Source organism: Engystomops pustulosus, chromosome 7, assembly GCF_040894005.1.
Source record: "Engystomops pustulosus chromosome 7, aEngPut4.maternal, whole genome shotgun sequence".
NCBI lineage: Eukaryota > Metazoa > Chordata > Amphibia > Anura > Leptodactylidae > Engystomops > Engystomops pustulosus.
The window spans coordinates 88,496,269-88,521,056 of NC_092417.1; the positions used below are offsets into that span (position 1 = coordinate 88,496,269).

Here is a 24,788-nt window from a genome sequence, read left to right on the forward strand (position 1 = left end):
TTATGGGGGCACAGCGAGGCGCAGAAGGGAAGGAGCACCCTGCAGCTGCCACGATTTTAGTTTCCTCATTGGCCCCTTTTGAAGGCTATAAAATTTTCGCTTTTCCGTTATTGGGGCCATGTGACGGCATTTTTCTTGCGGGCTGAGATGCTTTTTTCAGTGTTACCATTTTGGGGTCGGTATCACCCATTGTTGAAAATTTAGGAACTTTTTTTGAGGTTATGGGTAGAAAAGCATCAATTCTGTAATGGATTTTTTACTTTTTTTCTTTGTGTTCACCGTATAGCCTAATAATCTTTATTCTATGGGTCGATACGATTACAGGGATACCAGACATGAATATTTTTTCTTACGTTTTACTAAATTTGCCAAATAAAACCCTAATGTGGGGAAAAAAAAATCTATCATTTTTGCATCGCCATCTTCCTAGTGGCATAACATTGTTAAGTTTTTGGCTACGGAGCTGGTTGGCTTATGGCTTATTTTTTGCAGGACATGATGTACTTTGCAACAGTATCATTCTGGAGTACATATGTTTTGTTGATCACTTTTTATTGCATTTTTAGTGGGATATAATAGGTAAAAATCATAATTTTTGGTGGGTTTTTAAAGTTTTATTTTTACTGCATTCATCGTATGGGTTCAATAGTTATTTAGTTTTATTCTACGGATTGTTACAGACGCGGTGATACTATATATGTGGGGTTTGTGTTATGATTTAGACTTTTTTGAGTGTTCTATGTCTCTTTATATGTTTTTGGGCTTAAGGGCATTTTTATTGATAAATATAGCAGCGATCGGCGCCCCCGAAAACGGCGCACGCGGGGGGGGGGGGGGGGGGGTGGAATTTGTTTACGGGGGTCGTCGATCGTGGGTTAAAAGACTCCCGGAAGGCAGGTTAAATGCCGCGGTCGCATTGACCACGGCATTTAACGGGTTAAACACCCGCGATTGGAGTCCACTCCGACCGCGGGTTTTACCCGGGGATGTCAGCAGTAGATTACCGCTGACATCCCGATGCTGGTTCGGCTCCTGTGCAGAGCTGAATTGGCATAGTCTCTGCGTAGTAGCTGAACTGCGCTGAGCGCTTTTCGCGGGACTCGCAGTACAGCTACAGCGCAGAGCGCTAATGGGTTAATAATGATTACATAGATTTTCTACAGCAACAATCGCCAAAGACTATAATTGTTATTTATAAATATATGTAATAAACAGACCAAGAAAAAAAAATAGAACAATAAAATTTTAAATGAATCTGACTGTACATTTATTTTTATTATTTGCATCTATGCAAGAAAAGAAACAAACATCAGCTGTCATAAATAAAGCACACTTTAAAAAAAAAACAAAAAAAAACTAAATCTCCAACTGTTAACTGAATCCTGGGATCGACCCCCTTCTTGCTCCGCTCATTAAAAGAGGCAGCCAAGCTTCAGCCCTTTAAATTTTCACTCTTTGCCATCTTATTAGAGCAGTGAAAATTCTTACATTCCAAACATTTTAGGACATCGTAAAGTAAGGCAGCAGTTTAATGGTACAGGATATTATGTGTCATCTCCAGGAAATAAAAATGTTTTACTTTCGTGGGAGTTATTAGTTATACGAGAGCCCCATCATTACTCAATTCCAGCAGCCCTTGAAACGAGTCCAAAAGCGCCAATATATAGGATATTACTCTTGTACGACTTAGTGATTTTCAACCTAGGTTTTCCACTTCTCCAAAAATCTAAATAAAAAGAAAATTAGAGAAAAAAAAAAAAAAAAGACAAAAGACAAAAATATAAAGCAAAAGAATTTAAAAATAAAAAATGTGAATTTAAAATCAGACATATATATTATATCAAACCAAATCTTGCCTTTATAATGCAGTTACAGGTCTATGCTTCCTTTTGATTTAAATTTCTTGGCTGATCGCTCACTGGCTCTCATCTGAAGCTTGCTCCCGTAGATGTACGAGATAAATCCATCAAATTCCACACTAAAGACGCAGTTTAACTTGGGAACAACTGTTAGGCCAAAAGAAAAAAAATTGGATCAGAACGTAAATAAGAGCTGGGAAATGAGACCCCAGTTAACATGCCGTTGAGAGATTGCCATAATCATTGTGAGAAATGTCCCAGTTATGGTCTTCTTCAAGGTAACATTATCATAGCCTTTTACTTTAGCCACAGATAAAACCCTCAATTTCTTTTAGTATTTGACTCTTGAATTTCCACTACAGTATAAAACCTCTATTTTGGCAAAGTGGTAGCTAAAGCAGTTAAAGAGGACCTGTCACCCTTAAAAAGGCACCGGGAAAAATAAAAGGCACTTAAGTAAGCAGCTCCTAGTGCTACAACAGATGTAGCAGTGTTACAATGCTAGCTTTATCGGAACCCCTCGGATAAAGCTAAAAGACACTGTACAATAGGAACACCGGACCGCTCTTAAAGTGGTCAAGCTTCATGTGGCAGTCACCACCTCCTAGTTTTGACTCCCTCATGAAGCTTGGCAGTCACCTCCGGCCTATAGAGTGGGAGGGTCAGTCCGGGTGAGAAGCAGGTCCTCGGACGGCCCCCCCTTAGGAATATGCCGACCGCTTACAGTGCGGCAGTGTCTTCTAGTGTTATTGGAGGTTTCCGATAACGCTAGCAGTGTAACACTGCTACATCTGTTGTAGCACTAGGAGGTGCTTACTTAAGTGCCTTTTATATGGATGACAGGTTCTCTTTAAAGGAAATAGGTCATGAGGATTTGGGCCCATAAGCAGTCACCAATATGTATCTGTATAGCCTGACCACTCCTTGCATGAATAAGGTCACATGGACAAGTACATTATCTTCAAAAGCTGCAACTCAGACATGGGATTAATTATTAATTTATCCCGAACGGGACATGCCAGCAAGATTTCTCTGCTCCGGTGGCTCTAATGGTACTTTATATGCACTGTTCAGGGAGCTAACACTGAATAACCTAGAATATAGAAGGGCATCACTGTGAAGTCCTCATTTCAGACCCATGTCAACTGAAGCCTCCTATCTTTTACCTCATCAGCCACATGGAGAGTTATGGAATCTTTAACTGTCCATGACAAAGCTACCTTCCAGGACCTTTTTATAGGTCCTGTATCATGAATACAAGCCTGAGGTCCTTGAAGGTAGCTTGTTAATAAACAGTAGAGAACTCATCACCCATTTTCTGCTATTTTATGGACAGTAATGTCTGGCTGATGAGGTAAAAGACATCTGCAAAATGTTTGTATGTTCTCTCCGTGTTTACATGGGTTTCCTCCGGGTCCTCTGGTTTCCTCCCACACTCCAAAACATACTGGTAGGTTGTTTATATTGTGAGCCCCATTGGGGACAGGGAGCAATTTGGCAAACTCTGTGCAGCACTGCATAATGTGTGTGCGCTTTAAAAAGAATTATTATTATTTGTGAACCAGGGGGCTTTACTTTACATATTAGGAAAGCAGCATAAAACGGTTTCCTCTAAATCCCTTCCCTTCCTTGGTTGAACTTGATGGACATGCCTTTTTTCAACCGTATAAACTATGTATGTAACTATGTAGTACTGCATATAATTTTACTGATATTTTAAATGCATCTACATATGTGTACTATTATACAGTAGATTAGTAAAAGTAATTTGGATTTTTTAAGATTACAGGCTATACTATGTGCATTCATCATCACATATAGAATTACAGTGTCCAATTCTCATCAACAAGAGACGTTCATGTGGATGTAGAGCTTTGAGTCTATAAAGGCAATACTGTTGTAAAAAAAATACAAACAAAAGGCTACATGCACACTGCCGTGGCCCACCTCACCGTAGCACGGCGGGCACGCGGCAGCGCGCGGGGAGAGGAGGAGGAGGAGGAGGAGAGCGGCCACGGCACCGTAATACGGGAAAAGATAGGACATGTCCTATCTTTTCCCGGGCTACGGAGCGGTATGGTGCCGCACGTGTGCTGCACCGTACCGCTCCCGTACGATGCCGTCAACCCATAGAAGTGTATGGGGGACGTATGTCGGCCGTATATACGTCCCCCATACATGTGTGTGTGAATGCAGCCAAAGTCTGCGTCATCATAGAGAGTCCCATCAAGATATTAAGAGGTGCTGCAACACATAACAAAGCAAAACTTTGTAAGACAGCCCATTTATGGAGATGTGCGTATTGGAGGACTACCCAATAATGAAATTGGGCCTATTGCTATTAATGGTCTCTGAGTATTTATTATATAAACTATTATCATACCTTTCAATTTATCCTCTTTAGTGATTATTTTAAAGATGTGCTTTGATTCCTGTAAGATGATTCCGGTCAGTCCTACGTATGATGGGCATTTTGATTTAAACACTGCAGAGAAAAAAAATGTTCGTATTATGCTACAGACACACTTGTTGGGAAAGTTTAGATTGGTACCATACTTTCTGTTTAAGACAGTTTTAGTTTATCACTTCCACTTGTTGTACTGGCAGTCCTTAAAGAGAACCCGTCATGCAAAATAACCCCCCTAAACTATATATATTTTCATAAACTGCCATTAGAGAGCATTGCCTCTATCCCTTCATTGTCCCTCTACATGCCTGTAAACCTAAGCAATGAGGTCCTAAAGCTGTATGCAAATGACCTGTGAAATGTCCAATGAAGCATTAGCATATTCAAGCTGTCCACTCTATTCATGAGTGGGAGGCACAGCCACACCCCCAGTGCATGACTGACAGCCTGTATAATGATGTGAGGCTGTATAGTGATGTGCTTCCTGGTGCTGGTGGCCACGCCCCCTGCAGCCTGTGTGTACATGTGTGTGTGTTTAGGAGAGATACAGCAGCTCCAGGCAGCCATGTTACAGCAGGACATGTCAGATTCATGTGTAGCTGATGTCTGTGTCTCTCACCTGTATATTAGGAGGATGCAGCACGTCAGCAGATGACATACACACACTAGCAATGCTTTACTATATATTACACACAGACATGAGCAGGGGTAGGAGAGGGGAGGGGGAACAGGTGTGACATCACTGCCTCTGACCATGTGACCAGCCTCATTTACATGATAAAAAATAGATGATTTTACAATGATTAATGTATGAAATAACTAGATAAAGGCTGGGATGGGATCCTTGTGATCTGCTCCAACAGGTAGAGGTGACAGGACTAGTGACACAGACCTGATGACAGGTGTCCTTTAAGTTATGTACAAGATGGGGTCTGTAGGTTTGTTTGCATGGGGCTAAATTTCAGTAAATAAACATCATCCAGAGGTCAGTCTGTAACTAGGAGTAGTCTTTAAATCGAGTGTTCTTAAGTCAGGGACTGCCCATATTTGTTATAAGGAATGGACTGGAATAGGTGGATGAGGAGAGAAAAGTTCTTTATGGACGGCAGATCAAATTTTTTTGGGCATTAATTACGCTTACCATTGCTTATTGTTTCTGACTATATGACATGGTGTGGGGTTTACTGACAGGGAGACAAGCTATATAAGAAGACCCCTAGATTACCATTACCAACTGGATTTTCCCAACAAAATCCTTTATCCATACATGGTCCACCTAGTACAGGCCATTCTTTAAACAAAGTCTTGTTTTAGAGCAGAATGTCTTGGGCCATAATGCCCCCTCTCCCTTTTTTGTCACCCATCCTGGGTGTATAGAAACACAGTGAGTGATGTGTTCTCATCTTAGCCACAATAGAGCTGAACAAGGCATCAACACTACGGTCTTACAAAACTAATGCTGCATGCACCCATCATATACATTAGGCCACTGGCTACATTTACTTCTTTGTCCAGGAACAATTTTTGGGTAATAGGATTGAAGCTCAACCATTGCATTACAAGGATTGTAAATGTTCCATTACATTCTAAACCTGCATTTCTCTTCCAAAGCATGTGGACGGGATTTGTAGAAAATCTGCTGCTATAGTAATTCTTTGCAAGTTAGCTGCAATGGCGACTATGCATTCGGGTACGCAACCCAGACATATTGCCAGCAGAACAGCAAATCTTGAGGATAGTTTGATAAATGTGTAACCATAGGGGGATAGGACTCTTAAGAGCACTCCGATCATCAGCTCAAGGTGCCTTTTGATTACTGGAACGGACTGGGATTTACTGTCCTATAAGCAGTCCCTGAAGTCCGATATTAGTCAAATGAAGCAGAGTCAAGCAAATAGATTAGAACATTTATGCTGGTAACAGGCCCCTACCTGTAACTATTGCCCCATGCAGATCTGCCTTCAGCAGCTTCATCTGGATCATCTGCGGTTGCCTAAATACAGCAACATAGAACAGAATATAGTGGTTACAAAATCGAAAACTAGTTCTTCCAAATGCAACATGTATTAATATATACTAGATGGCCATTCAGGAGTCTGGGAAAAATGGGTGACAACTCCTATAGAAGCTATAGCGAGGACCATAGTAGTCCCCAAGTTCCCTAGTAACAGGTATAAGGAAGAACTTGGAAGAAGAGGGATAGATATACATTACACACACACACACACACGTTAATACTCACGCGGAGGCACGATTTCCTAGACACAGGTTTCTGATATATTGTTTCCACAGCTCATGCAGTGGGAGATACATATGATACCTAAATGAGAGGCGGGCATCAGAAGTCATTTAATGGGCTTTACACTGCCATAGGACAAGAACACAGATACTCCACCTTTGCTGATCTGGGTTAACCGTGAACAGTTTCAGCTCCCTGCGCTCTTTAGCTGTGATACCCTTTGCTTTGTGCTGTTTCCGTTTCTTTTTCTCCTGGCTGTACTCCAGTACCACTGCCTTCCTGCTCATATACTCCCCAGTGCTTAAGGTTTTCACATTGGGGATGCAGTGCTTGATGAAGGCATTGACGAATTCCTGAGATTTCTTGTGGCTTTGAATCTGCAAGAATAAGTTCCATTTTCCATGAGCAAAGTTTGTTCCAACAAACTCTCTCCATGCATGTATTTACCATTTCCAACCTATAGGGGCTGCAGATTCACAGGCTCTTACACTGTCTAAGCCTGCCCATTCAGCACTTCGCCCCCCATTTCGTTGCTGGCTGTAATCTCACACAGTGAGAGGGGGAAGTTCTCTTGCACACTGTAAAAGCCTTGTGAACCGCCCCAGTAACCCTTCAGACTCATTACAATACATTTTAAAAATTGAATTTAAAAAGAAGGTGGTCATGAATAACAAATACAAGAAGATTACCACAATCACAGTGCTTGGATCTATTGGCAAGTGCCCCTGGTTTATCCATGCTTGATTTTGATGGTATATTTCCTTTAACCCCTTAACGACTTGGACCTTTTTAGTTTTTTCACTTCCATTTTTCACTCCCCACCTTCAAAAATCTCTAACTTTTTTATTTTTCCACATAAAGAGCTGTGTGATGGCTTATTTTCTGCGTACCAAATTGCACTTCATAGTGACTGTATTTAATATTCCATGCCGTGTACTGGGAAGCGGGAAAAAAATTCCAAATGCAGTGAAAATCGGGAAAAAACGCATTTGCAACCTTTTCTTGTGGGCTTGCATTTTACATCTTTCACTGTGCGCCCCAAATGACATGTCTACTTTATTCTTTGGGTTGTTGTGATTACAAGGATACCAAATTTGTATATGTTTTAAGTTTTCATACATTTACAAAAATTAAAACCTCCTATACAAAGATTTTTTTTTTATTTTGCCATCTTCTGGCGCCAATAACTTTTTCATACTTTGGTGTACGGAGCTGTGGGTGGTGTCATTTCTTGCGACTTTTGATGGCGTTTTCATTGCTATAAATTTTATGACTGTGCGATCTTTTGATCACTTTTTATTAATTTTTTTATTAATATTTTTCAAAATGGCAAAAAAGTGCCATTAATGCCACTAATTTCCGCTATGGGGTAAAACGCAGTGAAAAACCGTTATTATATTTTGATAGATCGGGCATTTTCGGACGCGGCGATACCTAATGTGTTTATGATTTTTACTGTTTATTTATATTTATATCAGTTCTAGGGAAAGGGGGGTGATTTGAATTTTTAGGTTTTTATTATTGTAATTTTTATTTTTACTTTTACTATTCTTCATTAAGCCTACGTTGTCTGATCGATCCGATCATATACTGCCATACTACAGTATGGCAGTATATGTGGCTTTAACTCCCAATTCTTTACGATCTGCTGATAGCACATTTTAATGAATGAGTTAAAATGAAGTAGCCATGGCGACGGATCGCCGCTCCCCGATGAGGTCACAGGGAGCGACGATCTGCGACAAGCCTCTGGCACCATTGCTGGCAGCGATCGTCGGGAAAACACCCGCGATCAGTGCTAGCTATATGCAGCAAAGACTTACCGGCCATGGAGAGGGCTCGCCATACTAGTACGCCGCAAGTCGGGAAGGGGTTAAAGGAAATTTCCAGAAATTTTCATTGATGGTCTATGTTCCTCTTCTGATCAATTGTTTTGGTCCAGCATAATAAAGAGAACTGAGCTAGAAGCTCTGTAGTGGCTACAGCTGTGGCTCCTATTGAGGAGATAAATGTTCTTTCAAAATTCCTAGAAAACCCCTTTAAGCACCCATAAAGGCTTACTTATTATTCTGAATGTAGGGAATTCAATTCTGATCAACAAGAAAGGTCTTGCATTTAAGAATTGTATTGTGACCAACGTCATGGAAGCTCTGTGCTAGAAATACTTTCCAGAGGCTTTCTTTTTTTTTTTTTTTTCTTTTTTTTTTATATTTTATTTTTATTAATTTTCCAAAAACAAACATACAAGGAGAATACATCAATATTCCAAGACCCCAAAGATACATATGTTAACATGGATAATTCTATCGCATATCTCGATGTTACGTAAGGTCTTTGCGAACCTCCAGAGTTCTGTTTCTTGCCGGAGGTAGTCGGCGCTGTCTTGACGACTAGTAGTATTCCCGAGTATGTAGAACTAGATGTGAAATGAACACAAATTGTCCTGTTTTCCCAGGATCCTTAGTCGGGATTTGTGAGTGGTTTCCAACCATAACAACATGTGCAACAGTACAAATTCTAAAAACCATACAAATTCTTAAAAAAAAAACAAAAACACGACCTGTTCTACACTCGAGTCTATCCTCTTATTCAGTATAGTGAGGGCTGCCTATCCAGACGTTCCAGATCTTTAGATATTTTGGATGAATGTGATTTTGGAATGAGATGGCTCTTTCATACCTGCAACTAGTATTGACCAAGGAGATAACTTCTTCTATCTTAGGACCGTTTGTCTCTTTCCAGTGTCTAGTGATGGTGAGCTTCGTGGCCATCAATAGATGTGTGATAACATTCCTGCTAGATGATGGAAATTTGTTAACATCTATTAAAAGCAAGGCCGTGGCTGGGGATAAAATGGTACTAGACCGTGTTATTCTACATATGATTCTCTCTGTTGCCTCCCATAGCCTACGGATGTTTGGGCATGTCCAAAGGATGTGAAGGAGCGTACCTGTATGTCCGCACCCTCTCCAGCATAAGTTAGATGTGGAGGAAAAAATTTTGTTAAGTCTATAAGGGGTAAAATACCAACGTATATGGGTCTTGGTGATGGCTTCTAAGTGAGATGTACATCTCAGATGTTTGTTCGCTATGTGCAGTGCCCCCTTCCACTGGTCATCTGTAAATACTGCATTCATATTTTGTTCCCAGCGTATCATGTGGGGGAGTTTAGCAAAGGTTTTCTTTTCCCCTAACATGGTGTAGAAGAGGGAGATCCCTTTTTTAAAGCTTGAGGTTTGTTGTATTATTTTAGCTATTTGGGCATTGTAGATGGGACCCTTAAAAGGCCATTCTTGCAAGAAATGGCGAACACGTGTGTAAGTGTAGAATTCCTTTACTGGAATAAAGTATTTTTTCATAAGTAAATGAAATGGTGCTATTGCATCCCCGGACCATAAATCCGCCAAGGAATGGATACCCAAATATCGCCAGGAGGAGATGTTTAAATCCGGTATGTTTAGTTCCAGCAGTTCTAGTGGAATCTGCTGTAGGGGTATAGCTGTAGTGGCCTTATAGCTTAGTCTTAGCTTGCGCCAAGCTTCATCAGTAGCACGGATGGTGAGACATTTGGACTGGGGTGGTGTTATATTCCCTGCGAGGGTTAATATTCTAGATCTCAGAGTTCCTTTGGTCTGATAACTCTCCTCAATTGAGCTCCATACTTGATTAGGTGAGTTAAGCCACCAATGCTGTGACTGGTCTAGTATGGCCGCCGTGTAGTAATCTTGTAGATCTGGGACCCCTACTCCCCCTATCAATCTGTGTTTAGTTAAGATTTTAGAGGAAATTCTCGGTTTTTTGCCCTGCCAGAGAAATTTGTTAAGTTGGGCTTTAATTTTGGTAAAGAATGATTTGGGGAGAGGGATGACCATGGTACGGAACAGGTAGAGGTATTTGGGTAATGTCATCATCTTGTATGTTGCGATTCTACCGAACCACGTTAGAGTACTTTTTGAATACATTTCTAATTCGGAATCTATTTTTGTTATCAGGGGTACGTGGTTAGCTTTAAATAGGTTAGTTACAGGATATGTGATGCTGATGCCTAGATAGTCTACTGATTTCTCTTTCCAATCCAGCTTGTACCTCCCTTTGAGATAGTTTAATTGTTGCTTATTGATATTCACAGGAAGCACCTGTGATTTTGTGTTGTTTATTTTATAGAATGAAGCTTCACTGTATTTTGACATTATATCAAAGATATGAGTTAGCGAGGTATCAGTGTTAGTGGACATCAAAATGATGTCATCTGCAAATAGCGCAATACGATGGTCGCGTCCACCCGCTTTAATTCCTGTAATGTTTGGGTGGGATCTGATGGCAATTGCCAAAGGTTCTATAGTTAATACAAAAATTATAGGGGAGAGGGGGCACCCTTGTCTGGTCCCATTTGTTAAACGAAACTCCCGAGAGCGCACTCCATTTATAAAAACAGTAGCTGAGGGGTGGGAGTATAGAGCCTTAATAGCCATAAGCATATGTCCTTCTATGCCAAATGCCCTAATAGTAGCAAAGGCATACTCCCAATTAACTCTGTCAAACGCCTTTTCGGCGTCAACAGTAACAAAGGATGCTTCTATCTTATTCAGTTCGCAGAATTGTAATAAATTAATGATACGCCTTGTATTGTCCGAGGCTTGTCTGCCAGGTGTAAAACCAGCTTGGTCTGGGGTTACCAGGTCTGGGAGAACTGTCTTTAGTCTATTGGCCAAGATCTTGGCATATAATTTTACGTCCTCATTGAGGAGAGATATTGGGCGAAAGTTTGCAGCCCTATCGGGAGTTTTCCCTGGTTTGGGGAGGGTGATAATTATTGCCTCTAGCATCTCCTTAGGGAATTCTCCATTGGCAGCTGCCAGGGAGTATACTTTCAATAAGTAGGGTGAAAGGGTTGATGAAAACTTTTTATAATATAGGCCTGGGAGGCCATCTGGGCCCGGGGATTTATTTGAGGGGAGTGACTTTATTGTATTTTCTATTTCGGCTATCGTCAATGGGGCATTTAATGTTTGTAGTTGATTATCAGTTACTCTGGGGAGATGTAGGCTTTTTAAGAATGAGTCTATACTCCCCGCAGAGGGGGAAGAGACTCCATTATCCTTCGTTAGGTTGTATAAATTGGAGTAATAGTCCATAAATGCGTTGGCTATTTCTCTGGGTGTCATTAGTTTTACCCCGGAGGTATGGTGATATAAAAATGGTATTTTAGATTTTTGGCTGCGCTGTTTCAGGCGCCTTGCTAGTAGGGACCCTGCTTTCTGGTCCTGCGAATAGTATTTAATCTTCAATTTTTGTAGAGCTGAGGAGTATTTATATAGCAAAAGGGTGTTAAGCCGGTCTCTTAATTCGTTAAGAGTCTTAACGAGAGATTGAGAGAATGCCCTTTTATTTTCCCTTTCCAGAAATTGAATGTGCATTAGTATGGAAGTAATTTCTCTTTCCCTTTCTCTACGTAATCTACTATTAAGGATTGTTAATTCCTCTTTCACAAACATTTTATGTGTGAGCCATAGAGAGAATGGGCTGACGTCTGTTGTATTATTGTTAGAGAGATATTCTTTTAGTTTGTTCTCTATCGTAGAGCTGTGTTTTTTGGAAGCTATAGTAGTCATATTTGCTCGCCAGATAAAATCTGTGTTGCTTGAGTACGTATCTGAGAACGATAATGTAATAGGAGCGTGGTCTGACCACTGAATGTTTCCTATGGAAGTTTGTGTTGCCTTTTCCAGTGTATATCTATCTGTAAGAATCATGTCTATGCGTGAGTACGTTCCATGCCTGGCCGAAAGATAGGTGTAATCTTTCTCTGATGTATGTTGGACTCGCCACACATCATAGAGGTCATTTTCCCATAATAACGGGTTCAGTGTGAAATTTCTATGGCGTGATTGAGATGTGGTATCAAATGAATTATGGCCTACAGTATTAAAGTCTCCGCATATAAGTAGAGACCCCCTTTTAATTTCTTTTACTTTCCTAAAAAGTTTACTAAGAAAGGCTTTCTGCCTTCTGTTCGGGGCATATAGATTTACAAGTGTGTATTCCAAATTGTTTATAGTGCAAAGTACTATCATGTAACGACTTTGTGGATCTATATGGCATTGATGGATAGACACTGCTAGTGTGTCTTTGAAGGCTATAAGAACCCCTCTTTTCTTTTGGTTGTATGAAGACATAATTACCTGTTGAAATTTCGGGTGTGATAGAGTAGGGGGATTCTTTTGACAGACATGTGTCTCCTGGATACATACCAAATCTGCTTTACTAGTAAGTGCTTCCCTCCAGAACAGCGACCTCTTGAAGGGGCTGTTAAGCCCCTTCACATTAAGTGACATCAGTTTGATACTCATTTTTAATATCTAAGGGGGATTTAGGCTCTAAAGGTTCAAGAGAGTGATAACCTGGTATTCTGGGCCCTTTCTGTGATAATAGAGTGACTACACGAGCATATGTCAGGTCTAACATAACAAAAGTGTTAAACGTTTTAGGATAACACATTAACGTAACAGTTCGGTACTGATTCTTTGAATACAGGTACTCAGTGTGGGGGAATAATGGTATAACAAAACATGTGGAAACGTGAGCTTTCCAGCTGCGTTCTTACCCGTCCTCACGTTATGGACGTTTGGCTTGAAAGTTCAAGTGGCTCCTCTAGATTGCCATTCTGGATCAATTCTAGATGGTCTGGCTGACTTGTTCTTCACTCTCTCAATAGCTTCTTTAGAGATGCCCCAAGTTGCTAGTAGTTCAAATCCTTCTTCGATTGTTTTAATTGCGGTGACGGCGTTCTGACGTTTCACCAATACTTTAGTTGGGAATCCCCATCTGTATGGGATGTCGTTGTCTCGAAGAAGTGAAGTGATGGACGTGAAATTTCTCCTGGCTTGTAATGTTGCCGCTGATAGATCCACAAATAACTTGATAGATTCATATGGGGATGGTAGATTGTGGGTTTTCCTTGAGAAAGTTAGCAGTTGTTCTTTCGTGTTAAAAAAGGTGAATCTCGCCAATACGTCGCGGGGTACCGTCTCTGGCAGGTTTGACGGCTTGGGGACTCGGTGAGCCCGGTCGATGCTTAGTTCATAATCTGCGAGATCTGGGATTAGGGCTTTCGTCATTTGTTGGACATAGGTTCTCAGTTGATAGTTTGGTACTGTTTCTGGAACTCCTCTTATCTTTACATTGTTTCGCCTATCTCTGTCTTCTGAATCGACTTGCTTCGCTTGTATTAGGGACACTGTATCTTCGAGCGCATTATGGGAGTCAGCAAGCTCGTTGAATGTATTAGCAAATTCCGCCATTTTGTTCTCTACATGAGAGACTCTTTCCCCCACCTCATCTAGGGAGGATTGTAATGGTTTAATCAGAGATGATAAGTCCTTTTGCAAGGAGGTTCGAAATGCTTCAAGCATTGATTTTAGCATACATTCTGAGACGTATTTATCTGATGCCTGGTATGAAGCAAACATGTCCGCTTCAGCAGATTGTGAGTCACCATTTTCTGTAAATGCTCTCACCTCAGCAAAGTCTTCCTGCCTTTTCTGCCTCTGTTTGGCTGGGCTGCCTGATGGTGTGCTGGAGTCTCCTGGCATATGTGGAGTTGGTGATGAGGAGGCTTCTGAGCTGCTGCCTTGCTGCAGACACAGTGGAGGCATGCTGCAATCATCTTCCACACGTGCTGGGGAAGATTCATATGGGGTAAATGATACCTGGGAGTTAGTACTCCACCTGCTTGGCACCTCAAATGCAGGGGGTGACTTGCGGGGTCCTGCAGCGCTGGTGCCCGGCGGTGTTCGCTGCTCATTCCGCTGCTTTGTTTGGGCCGCAGCGCCTGACACGCTGCCAGCGCCATCTTTGTTGCGGACCGAGCCGCCGCTGAAAAATTGGCCTATCGGCCTGTTACTGGGGTCTTTCGCACCTCGTTTTCTTCCTGGAGGTGCCGCCATCCCTCCTGATGCCTTGCTTGGCATTTTCGCCGGTGGAGCCGCTCGTTGTGTCGCTCGTGAGGTGTCGGGTAGACGGAGCCCGGCGCTCACGCGGCCATCACTACTCGCGGCCAAACCACGCCCCCTTTCCAGAGGCTTTCAAAACTCACTCAAGATATCGCTATAATTTCATTAACATCTTACCTCTAACCCCAGATCTTTGGCCTCTTTCTCAGGTAACGGTTGGTAGATAATATCTAGAAGGGGAAAAAGGAAGAAAATACAATATTATTTTCCAGGGGTCAAAAAATAACGTCGTTACCAGTCTCTCTTATACCAACACATACAGTCATATGAAAAAGTTTGGGCACCTCTAATAATCTTAATCATCAAAATTTGGGTTTTTGCAACAGCTATTTCAGTTTGATATATCTAACAAACGCTGTAAAAAACACAAAAAAACTCAAAAACTATGAAATTTTCACATCTGACCTCATAAAAAGCAATCAAAAAGTAACATTTACCCCCAACATAATACCAACAAAAAGTACAGCTTGCCCCGCAAAAAAATAAAGCTCTGTAAACAAAAAAATATAATGTTATGCCCATTGTTACAAAATGAGTTCTATATTCTGCAAAACAAGTTAACCATAAATAAAGCTATATAAATGAGGTATCGCCAGAATTGTGATGACCAATAGAATAAAAGATAACTCATAATTGTAATGGTACAGCGATCCTCCGGGTATAAAAAAAAAAAAAAAAAAAGCTAAAAACCATAAACAAGAATTAATGATTTTTTTTTTTTTAACCACCACAGGAAAGAGTTAATAAAATCTGGATTTTAGCTATTGAACCCCGATAAATGATGTACCTGAAAAGTGGATCTCATCCACCAAAAAAAAAAACCAAAACATCCCCATATGTTAACCCGTTCACGACCCATGACGTAATAGCACGTCACGGGTCGGCCGCGGGTGCATGGAGAGGGCTCACGCGCTGAGCCCTCTCCATAGCCAGTAAGTCTTTGCTGCATATTGCAGCAAAGACTTACCGGTAACACCCGCGATCGGTGCCAGCACCGATCGCGGGTGTTTTCCCGCTGATCGCCGCCGGCAAAGCTGCCGGCGGCTTGAAAAGGATTGCGGCGCATGGGCGTTGCCATCTTTTCGAGGATCGCCGCTCCCCGTCGCCATGGTAACCTCGGGTCTCACGAAGACCCGAGGTTACTTCGGGTTAACCCATGCATTACAATGTGCTATCAGCACATTGTAATGTATGAGTAGTAAAATACACATATACTGCCATACTGTAGTATGGCAGTATATGATAGGATCGTGCAGACACCCTAGGGTTAGAGTACCCTAGGGAGTCTGAAAAATACTAAAAATAAAAAAAAGTTAAAAAAAAAAATTATAATAAAAAACCCTAAAAACTCAAAATCACCCCCTTTCCCTAGAACTGATATAAATAAACAGTAAAAATCATAAACACATTAGGTATCGCCGCGTCCGAAAATGCCCGATCAAAATATGATAACGGTTTTTCACTGCGTTTAATCCTGTAACGGAAAATCGTGCCCAAAGTAAAAAATGGCACTTTTTTTGTCATTTAAAAAAATTAAAAAATTCTATAAAAAGTGATCACAAGGTCGAACAGTCCTAAAATTGATAACATTGTAAACGTCATCAAAATCTGCAAAAAACGACACCACCCACAGCTCTGTAAACCAAAGTATAAAAAAGTTATTAGCGCCAGAAGATGGCAAAATCCCCAAAAAAAATTTTGTACAGGAGGTTTTAATTTATTAAATGTATGAAAACATTATAAAACCTATACAAATTTGGTATTCCCGTAATCGTACCGACCCAAAGAATAAAGTAGACATGTCATTTGGGGCGCACAGTGAAATCCGCAAAATCCAAGCCCACAAGAATACGCACAATTGTGGTTTTTTTTACCAATTTCACTGTATTTGGAATTTTTTCCCCCACTTTCCAGTACACGGCATGGAATATTAAATACCACCATTTTGAAGTGTACCGTATAAGCCGACCCGAGTATAAGCCGAGACCCCTAATTTTACCACCAAAAACTGGGAAAAACTACTGACTCGAGTATAAGCCGAGGGTGGGAAATGCATTGGTCAAACCCCCCCAGTAGTATACAGCAAGCCCCCAGTAGTATACAGCAAGCCCCCAGTACAGTGGTGGCGAACCTATGGCACTGGTGCCAGAGGTGGCAATCAGAGCCCTTTCTGTGGGCACTCAGGCCATCACCAGAGAGGACTCCAGGTATCTTCCTGCAGTCCCAGACAGCCCAGGACTTGCTGTGCACAGAACTATATTAAAGTGACAGGACTACCTGGGACTACTAGAGGAGTGGGAAGGTGTGGACAGACCTGGATTATCATTGTAGCTCCTGCTCTGGCCCTGACAATTCTTCCTGTTTATGGGACCCTGGATGGAAGCTACAATGATCATCCAAATGTCTTCTATTATCTGCTTTATTGGTGTCCTCAGGGTGCTGGTATGAATGAAAGCTGGGACAGAGCAGAGAGTATAAGTCGCTAATTACATTTCTGTGTTGGCACTTTGCGATAAATTAGTGGGTCTTAGATGTAGTTTGGGCACTTGGTCTCTAAAAGGTTCGCCATCACTGCCCTAGTAGTATACAGCAAGCCCCTAGTAGTATACAGCAAGCCCCTAGTAGTATACAGCAAGCCCCTAGTAGTATACAGCAAGCCCCTAGTAGTATACAGCAAGCCCCTAGTAGTATACAGCAAGCCCCTAGTAGTATACAGCAGCCCCCCAGTAGTATACAGCCTGTCCCTAGTAGTATACAGCCTGTCCCTAGTAGTATACAGCCTGTCCCTAGTAGTATACAGCCTGTCCCTAGTAGTATACAGCCTGTCCCTAGTAGTATACAGCCTGCCCCCACGGCCCTTAAAAAAATAAACTTAAATACTCACCCTCCGATCTCAGCGCGGCTTCCCGATGTCCCCGATGTCAGCGCGTCCCGTCTTCTTTCTTCTCCGCGGCTCCTCTTCACTCTTCTCGCGCCCATGTTTTCTTCTAGCAGGCGCATACTATGACGCGGCCGCTGCTGACGTCATAGTATGCGCGGCCATGAAGAAAACATGGCCGCGTCGATGATAGAAGAAAGAAGAGGAGCCGCGGAGAAGAAAGAAGACGGGACGCGCTGACATCGGTAAGTCGCGCCGACATCGGGGAGCCGCGCTGACATCGGAGGGTGAGTATTTAAGTTTATTTTTTTAAGTGGGTAATTTTTTTGGGGTAATACACTCGTGTATAAGCCGAGGGGACGTTTTTCAGCACATTTTTTGTGCTGAAAAACTCGGCTTATACACGAGTATATACGGTAATTTGTTACACAGAAAATAAGCCATCACACAGCTCTGTATATGGAAAAATAAAAAAGTTACAGATTCTTGAATGTGGGGAGTGAAAAATGAAAACGCAAAAATGAAAAAGGGCTGCGGCGGGAAGGGGTTAACCATAGGTTGTCCGATTGATTCTACCATATACTTTCATACTACAGTATAGCAGTATATGGGGATTTTCCTCCTCATTCATTACATTAATGAAAGGGTTAAAACGAGACCCGAGGATGACATGGTGACGGATCGCCGCTCCCCGATGACGTCACGGGGAGTGACGATCCTCGGAAGATGGTGGCGCCCAATTGCGGGTGTTACCGGTAAGTCTTTGTTGAGATATGCAGCAAAGACTTACCAGCTATGGAGAGGGCTCAGTCTGTGAGCACTTTTCATGCACCGCGGCCGACCCGTGACATGCCATTACATCACGGGTCGTGAAAGGGTTAAAGCTGAGCAGATGCCTGTAAATAAGGGTTTTGGCAATTTTCATAAAAATTTGAAGAATTTCACCCACAATTCTGAACCTCCAAACGACATGGAAAAGAGAGTATGTAAAAAAAGCCACGCCGATATAAAGCAGACATTTGGGAAATGTTATTTCTAAAGTTACTTGGGTGCTACGACTATCTGCAGAAAATTAATAATTTTTAGAAATTCTTGCCAAATTTTCATTTCTTTTCATAACTAAAGACAAAAGATGTAATCAAAATTTTACTTTGAAGTACAATGTGTGACGAGAAAATCTCAAAATCCCCTGGATATGTTAAAGCATTACAAAGTTGTAACCTCCTATAATGACACAGGGCAAATTTTAAAAATCAGGCCTGGTCCTAAGGCCCTAAAATGGCTTAGACCTGAAGGGACTTGTCCTTCTGAGATATGGCCTGCTGGGGGGAGTTTGTCAGTTGGCTGAAAGTTTTGTATGCAGGGGCAGAGAGTGTAAATGGTTGGATTAGATGCTCTCTTGAGGTTGGGTCTGATGTTTGCCAAGATTGTTCTCTGAGCCCACTGCTATAAGTGTTTGCAATCGACCCATTCCTTAGGAGAGTTGATTACGGTCCATTGGTGGGAGTTGGGATAGACCATGCAGTGCCAGAAGCCACTCTGAGGGGGGGGGGTATTGTATGCAGACTTTGTCGCAGTCTTTGTGCAAGGGGAGGCACAAAGGGTGATGTCCGAGATTGACCACTAGTCAGAGACTTTTGGGTCCAAGATCAACTGGGATAAGTGCGAGTCTCTGGTTGGAAGTGGGAGGTCCTGGCCATGTGAGCCGGCGACGCGCATGCTCTAATGCTCCTGAGGGCTCGGTGAAGTCACCATCTCTCAGGAGCGAAGAAGGATAGTGGGGGGAGGCGGGGAAGGCACTCTGCATGCCTCCCCTAGTATGCTAATGCCCAAGCGCTGTGACGTAGAGTCAAGCGCCGAGTGGGTTATTAGCAAAGTTCACAATCTATACAATCACATTCCATTATTTGATTAACCAAAATATGTGCCTGCACCAGCTCATCTTGCCTTATGTGCAGGCTAGTGTGGGTCATAATGACCATTTCAAAGTGGTAGGTTTCCTTTAAGCTACAAAATGACTACAACCTTAAGGGGTTAAAGGAAATATACCATTTGTTTTTATGCATTGTGAGCCAAACATACCTTATGAATGCTGTAGCTACACTGATGCAAAAACATATCTTGTTTAACCCCTCCTCTCACTACCCTATAACGTCCTGGTCCTGCGGGGGGTGTATGGAAAGAGCTCACACCCGTCTGTTACTGCCACCGATTAACCTGTTAAGTGCCGTGGTGAAACCCGACCATGGCACCTAACTTACTATCCCATAGGCACCGCCATCTTGGATGCCAGATCGCCGCTCCAGAGACGTGACATTGGAGGTTGCCACGGCAGCATACAGTCTCATTTTGACATGTAGTCTTGCCATGTGTACTTATCTCTAATAGCCAGCAGATGGCAGTCTATTAGAGATAAGCAGTAAAATTGCTGTATACTGCAATACAGGGGTACTGCAGTATATAATATTAGCAATTACACCTTGCAGGGTTAAAGTACACTGTAGGGTCTGAAATAAAGAGAAACAAAAAAAAGTTTAAATGACTTTCCTTACCCTACGACACATAAAATTTAAACAAACAGAAAAAAAAAAAAATCATAAAACATGATAGGCAGCAGAATAGGGAGTACAGCTCTGACGTATTATACAGGAAGTAACTGGAGATCAGTAGAGCATTCAGAAGTACAGCTCTGAAGTGTGATTTTGGAACTAACTTGGGACCAGTACACCACATGCAATTTGGGGAAGATTTATCCCCCTGCCCCAAGCAGGAGAATAGTGAGCACAGCTGCGCCTTTAGATTGTGCTGTATACATCGCTCTGTAAAAGGCTGCACATACACAAGCTTTAGCACGCCACAGGAGCCGACATAGAATTACATGCATATACAGCAGCAGATGAGGAAGCCGACCAGTTACCGCACACCACCCCATTCATACTGCGGCGATACAAAACACTCACGGTCCATGTTGGCCAATCACACGTGCAACACACCGGACTTGTCCACTGGAACGCAGGTGTGATGTAACGGGAAGGGGCGGGACTCTGTAAGAAAAGGGGCGGAGATTCCAAGCTCGCAGTCTCGCTTCTGCTGTGCACAGCAGCGGGAGCAGAAGCTTTGTGTGTAGGAGACACGGGGCTGTATGTCAGGGGCTGAAGCAAGAGAATTTTTTCTCCGTACATAATGGGGAAGTAATGTTTTAACACAGGACAATAAAACAACCGCTGAATAGAGTTAAGCGATGTGATGTAGTTACTTTAACATGGCGCTGAGTGGTAAGGAAGGGGAACTACTGTATGTTACAGGGGCTGAGTAAATGAGCAGATGTTTTAGAAGAGGAGTTGATTCTGAGGTAAAGCATTGTGCCCCACCATCCCAGCACACGTTACAGTCGCTACAATGAACCATATAACATACATATCACTGAATGTTCCATAGAAGGCTGGTCACTGACCACAGGGACAGGTGGCATCTAGTAACCAACACCACAACTAACCATGCTGTGCCCCCATAGCACACGGTGCACTAGACATATATAATATATACCCTGACACAAGGGACGTTGCTAGGGTGGTGGAACATCCGGGGCACGGGCCCCAACGTGTATACATGACACTTTCAGTAATGCCCACCCGTGTACACAACCTATACACAACACATACAGCTACATAAAACACAGGAGAAATCCCTACCTGTTACCTCCAGTGCCAGGAGGCCATAAAGCCATAAAACCTATATACAGGTGGTCCCCTACTCAAGAACACCCGACTTACAGACGACCCCTAGTTACAAAGAGACCTGGACGTTGGTAATTTATTGTACTTTAGTCCTAGACTATAATAAACAGCTATAACAGTTATCACAGGTGTCTGTAATGAAGCTTTATTGTTATTCCTGATTCTTATGAGAAGCCAATATTTTCAAAATCCAATTGTCACAGAGACCAGAAAAATTCTGTCTAGGGTTACTGCCCCACCACAGTATAAGGCCCCATAATTTGCATTACACCCCCTCGGTGTGCCTCCTACTTAATAATGTTCCCTAATCCTGAACTAACAAGCCCACAACTCCACTAAGAAGTCCCCCACAGCACCCAGTAATGTCTCCAACAGCCCCCCCAATGTCTTCACAGCCCCCCAGTAATGTTCCCAAAGCCCTCTAATGTCCTCCACAGTCCCCCAATGTCTTCACATCCCCTCAGTAATGTTCCTAAAGTCCTCTATAATGTTCTCAACACAGCCCCCTAATGCCCTGACAGCCCCAATGTCCCCCACAGCCCCACTATGAAGCCCCCAGTAATCTCTCCAATATCCCCTCAATAATGTTCCCAAAGTCCTCTGTAATGTTGCCTACAGCCCTCCCAATGTCTCCAAAGCCCCTTGTTATGTTCCCCACAGCTCTCAGTAATGTCCCTAACAGCCCCCGCACCCCCAAAGTCTTCACAGCTCCTAGTAATGTCCCCAAAGCCCCCTGTAATGTCCCCCACATCCCCCTCAATGCCTTTGCAGCCCCCTGTAATGTCCCCCACATCCCCCCATGTCTTTGTAGCCCCTTGTAATGTCCCCCACATCCCCCAATGTCTTCACAGTCCCCGTTAATGTCTCAATACCCCCTGTTATGTTCCCCACAGCCCCCCCCCAAAGTCTTCACAGCCCCCAGTAATGTCCCTAACAGCCTCCCCCCCACTCCCAAAGTCTTCACAGCCCTTAGTTATGTCTCCAAAACACCCTGTAATGTCCTCCACAGCACCCCTCCGCAATGTCTTTATAGTGGATTTACTGTCCCCCAAAGCCTCCTGTAATGTAATAGACAACATAAAGTCCCCAATGTGCCCCCTCCCCCTTGCATAATTAAAAAAAATAAACACTGCTACTCACCTCTGTGTCTCCCATGGCTGCTCTCCGTTCACTGTAGTGCTGAGGAGCGGTGACGTCATCACCCGGCGTCTCCTGCTCCCGGCAGCTGTGGTGAGCTGCTTGAAGCAGGAGACGCTGTGTGATCACGTCTCCTGCTCCCTGTAGTGGAGAACGGAGCCGGCGGCTCCTTCACCACTACTGTGCTCATCAGTGCCGTCGGCTCTGTTCATCCGCTCTTCAGTGCTCATCGCTATCTACGTCCTGAGGACGTAGATAGCGATGAGAGTAGGGAAATGTGCCCGGACACCAGGACATTCGGGGCACAGGTCAAAAGATCCGGGGCACGGGCCCCGGATCTTTTGACCTAGCGACGCCCCTGCCTCACACCACAACTGAACACACTGTACCCCCACATATATCATATATACCCCTCACACCACAACTGACTACACTGTGCCTCCACATATATCATATATACCCCTCACACTACAACTGACCACATTGTGCCCCCATATATATATCATATATACCCCTCACACCACAACTGACCACACTGTGCCTCCACATATATCATATATACCCCCACACCACAACTGACCACACTGCTCCTCACATATATATCATATATACCCCCACACCACAACTGACCACACTGTGCTCCTCACATATATATCATATATACCCCTCACACCACAACTGACCACACTGTGCCTCCATATATATATCATATATACCCCTCACATCACAACTGACCACACTGTGCCTCCGCATATATCATATATACCCCCACACCACAACTGACCACACTGTGCTCCTCACATATATATCATATATACCCCTCACACCACAACTGACCACACTGTGCCCCCACATATATCATATATACCCCACAACTGACCACACTGTGCCCCCACATATATCATATATACCACTCACACCACAACTGACCACACTGTGCCTCCACATATATCATATATACCCCCACACCATGACTGACCACACTGTGCTCCTCACATATATATCATATATACCCCTCACACCACAACTGACCACACTGTGCCTCCACATATATCATATATACCCCTCACACCACAACTGACCACACTGTTCCCCCCACATATCTCATATATACCCCACAACTGACCACACTGTGCTCCTCACATATATATCATATATACCCCTCACACCACAACTGACCACACTGTGCCCCCACATATATCATATATACCCCCACACCACAACTGACCACACTGTGCTCCTCACATATATATCATATATACCCCTCACACCACAACTGACCACACTGTGCCCCCACATATATCATATATACCCCACAACTGACCACACTGTGCCCCCACATATATCATATATACCACTCACACCACAACTGACCACACTTTGCTCCCATATATATCACATCTACCCCTCACAGCACAACTAATCACACTGTGCTCCCACATACATTATATATACCCCTCACAGCAAAACTAACAACACTGTGCCCCCCACATATATTATATATATACCCCTCACACCACAGCTAACCTGTCAGGGCTGTGAGTCTGTGGACCCTCTGGACCACCACGGAGATGGTACTAGCCGACACCTGGGACCGGAGTCTACGTGGCACCTGGTCTTCACCAGATCCTGTCACAAAGCGGCACACAGGACAGGAACGCAGGATACACAGGAACTCAGGATACACAGGAGGGCTTTCTCTTCTAAACCATTTGTTTAGAACTTTTTTTTTACCACACTTTACCACAATTTTTTCATAAATGTTTAATAATTTATTGAAACTATTATGCACACATACACTTTACTTAACCCCTAACGGACCCAGCTCATTTCACCTTACGGACCCAGCCCGATTTTTCAAATCTTCCCTGTGTCACTTAAAAAAATGTTACATTTTGTAAAAATGTTGAAAAATTTGTGATTTTCTGATTTCTAAATGTTATGCTCATCAGTTAGTTCAAGCTCCCAAATTGGTTGCTTACTAACATTAACCTTATGACTGCTTTATGGCGGCGTAATTTCTTTTATGTTGTTTTATTTTATTAGGATGTTATTAGGCTTACAAATCGATCAGCAAGGTTTCAGATTTTTATGAAAACTTAAGATTCAATTATTTTAGAGGCCTATTAATATTTCTAGGGGTTTTAAAAGTTTATAGAATGCATGTAATCCAGCTCAAAGGCACTCCGGTTACGAATAAAAACGTAGTATTTTCTTTATTGAAGTACGAGAAGAGATAGATACACAGCAGGGAGAGAAGCACACACAGCCACGGCTCACGGTCTACGCGATTCGGAAATCTCCTTAATCATGACCATTTTAAAAGTTTGGTTTATCAGAAACTCCCCACATAGTATCTCATTTTGAAATTGCACCCCTCAGACTATTCAAAATAGCCCTTTAAGTATCGAACATGAAATAAAACAAAATGAATATATATTTTATATATTCTATACAGGATTTTTATTTTTCGACAATAAAGGGGGTTATTTATTATTAGACCAGTTCCTTGGACAGTT

General features: G+C 42.7%; 1 protein-coding gene across 2 annotated transcripts; it reads right to left on the bottom strand.

Annotated features, from left to right (window-relative positions):
• Positions 1–1,869: 1,869 nt before the first annotated feature.
• On the bottom strand, positions 1,870–20,496 carry POP4 (POP4 homolog, ribonuclease P/MRP subunit). Of its 2 annotated transcripts, none has more exons than XM_072117201.1 (7): positions 20,356–20,496; positions 14,635–14,687; positions 6,662–6,882; positions 6,509–6,586; positions 6,198–6,259; positions 4,243–4,344; positions 1,870–2,006 (listed from the first exon to the last, which is right to left on the bottom strand). In XM_072117201.1, exons 1-7 carry the CDS (start codon positions 20,360–20,362, stop codon positions 1,870–1,872), a joined length of 660 nt encoding a protein of 219 aa, XP_071973302.1. In that variant the 5' UTR covers positions 20,363–20,496. The 2 variants fall into 2 exon arrangements, with proteins under 2 accessions (XP_071973302.1, XP_071973301.1); XM_072117200.1 differs by lacking the exon at positions 20,356–20,496 and adding an exon at positions 20,274–20,355.
• Between the last annotated feature and the right edge of the window lie 4,292 nt (positions 20,497–24,788).

What these genes read in the sequence shown, in the direction of transcription:
- POP4 (XM_072117200.1), bottom strand. Translation starts at nt 20,331, where the DNA reads ATGAATGGGGTGGTGTGCGGTAACTGGTCGGCTTCCTCATCTGCTGCT. An exon ending in GTTAACCCAGATCAGCAAAG is followed by an intron (nt 6,587 to 6,661) that starts GTGGAGTATCTG and finishes CCTCTCATTTAG; the next exon opens with GTATCATATGTATCTCCCAC. An exon ending in GCATGGGGCAATAGTTACAG is followed by an intron (nt 4,345 to 6,197) that starts GTAGGGGCCTGT and finishes TTTTCTCTGCAG; the next exon opens with TGTTTAAATCAAAATGCCCA.